The sequence below is a fragment of the Perkinsus marinus genome (assembly GCF_000006405.1).
Source record: "Perkinsus marinus ATCC 50983 genomic scaffold scf_1104296936976, whole genome shotgun sequence".
Taxonomy (NCBI): domain Eukaryota; phylum Perkinsozoa; order Perkinsida; family Perkinsidae; genus Perkinsus; species Perkinsus marinus.
Window position 1 is genome coordinate 153,205 of NW_003213971.1, and position 1,398 is coordinate 154,602.

The 1,398-nt window shown below is 52.1% G+C and overlaps 1 protein-coding gene across 1 annotated transcript; it reads right to left on the reverse strand.

The window, feature by feature from the left end:
- Window positions 1–1,044: 1,044 nt before the first annotated feature.
- On the reverse strand, window positions 1,045–1,198 carry Pmar_PMAR001384 (hypothetical protein; the record flags this gene model as incomplete). Its single annotated transcript, XM_002783492.1, has 1 exon — window positions 1,045–1,198. A coding segment is annotated over one exon (154 nt), but the record flags the coding sequence as incomplete, so codon positions are not given.
- Between the last annotated feature and the right edge of the window lie 200 nt (window positions 1,199–1,398).

The following is a 1,398-nucleotide window of genomic DNA, read 5'->3' on the forward strand; positions in this document are numbered from 1 at the left end:
AGTATTTGGATAATCTTCTTCTGAATTACCGAAGAACAATCTCGAGGGTTCGTCGAGGCTCGAGGCAAACGCGCAATCTGACCGAACCCGGGGAATACCATCCTTCCGACCCGGGGAATCGGCATCTGCAGAATATCTGGCTGTCGCCGCAATTGGCAGCGTGCCACAGCAAAGCGATTCGCCTCGGGCGAACAGCAAGGTCGTGCGCGGATATTCAGTATCTCGCTGATGGAGTCTATCCGAGTCAGATAATCAGACAGCCTCCCAGTGCCTGTGGCTATCAACTGAGCGGTCTAGCCTCGACCCTTACTTTTTCTTCTCGTGGAGACTGATGCAGACTCTGCATCTGCATCGAATCTGCGACCGGAGATTGCCAAATTGATGACCGAACTCGGTGAGCTTGTCATCGGTGGAGGGGGTTTGATGTTTTTCCGTATCACGCGATGATGATTGCTCTTGAGCAGGCTCAGCGGCCGACTCTTCTTATACTCGATCCAGCCAGTTATTCGCATTGCATTGGCTATCAAACTGCAATGCCTCCTGATCCATATGGAAGATCGAGTTATCTCGAGACTGTTTCCCGGGCTTTCGCAGCGGGAAAACCCGAATGGCAGTTGACACCCCAACTCGAGACAATATTGTATACATACATCCGGTGAGCCAGCTCTGTTCCCAGAGGCGGTCTTGTAGGTAGCTTCTCTTTTCAGCACGATCTTTATTGCAGGGCAATCGTACCGAAACTCCCTCTAACGTTAGCCCCATGGAGCGATGGGCAGTAGTGGCAAAGGCCAACGTTAGAGGAACTTGTCGTCGAGCAAACAAAATAGAGCCATCTATATCATGGACAGTGAACTCCTCTCTGCCAACTGATACTGATGAGCCGTGCCCTTTGAACTTCACCCAGAGAGCTTCTCTCCCTTTAGGCGACTGCGTGATTCGCTCCACCATTCCAACCAAGCCGTTAGAGTACCGACCACGTATATCGTTCGACGTCGCGATAACAGGACAGGCGACTTTCAAGACTACTGTCTCTCTGAAGCCTACTTCGGCAATGGCTCGCGCATCCAAGTTGGCGGGCATAGGGCCATCAGTATCAATTGTCTCGACGACAATTTCTTCGCCTGGTGAATCCGCCAGTCGTTCCGCGTTGTAGTCGTCTCCTTCGTCATTTGTCAGGCAGATAACGGTGTGCGGAAACCTACATGGAACGAAGGTTGAGAGCAAATAACCCGGTCTGAAGGAGTATGCACTTGGCTCGGAGGGTGTTTCCCACCGTCTAGGTCTCGGATCTTGTCGAGCACTTCGAGTGAGTCATCCGAGAAGATCGGGATGCCCGAGTTCTTCCTTGGACCGGCTCGTATTTCAGAGAGAAGTCCCAAGTATGCTGCATCCGACCCC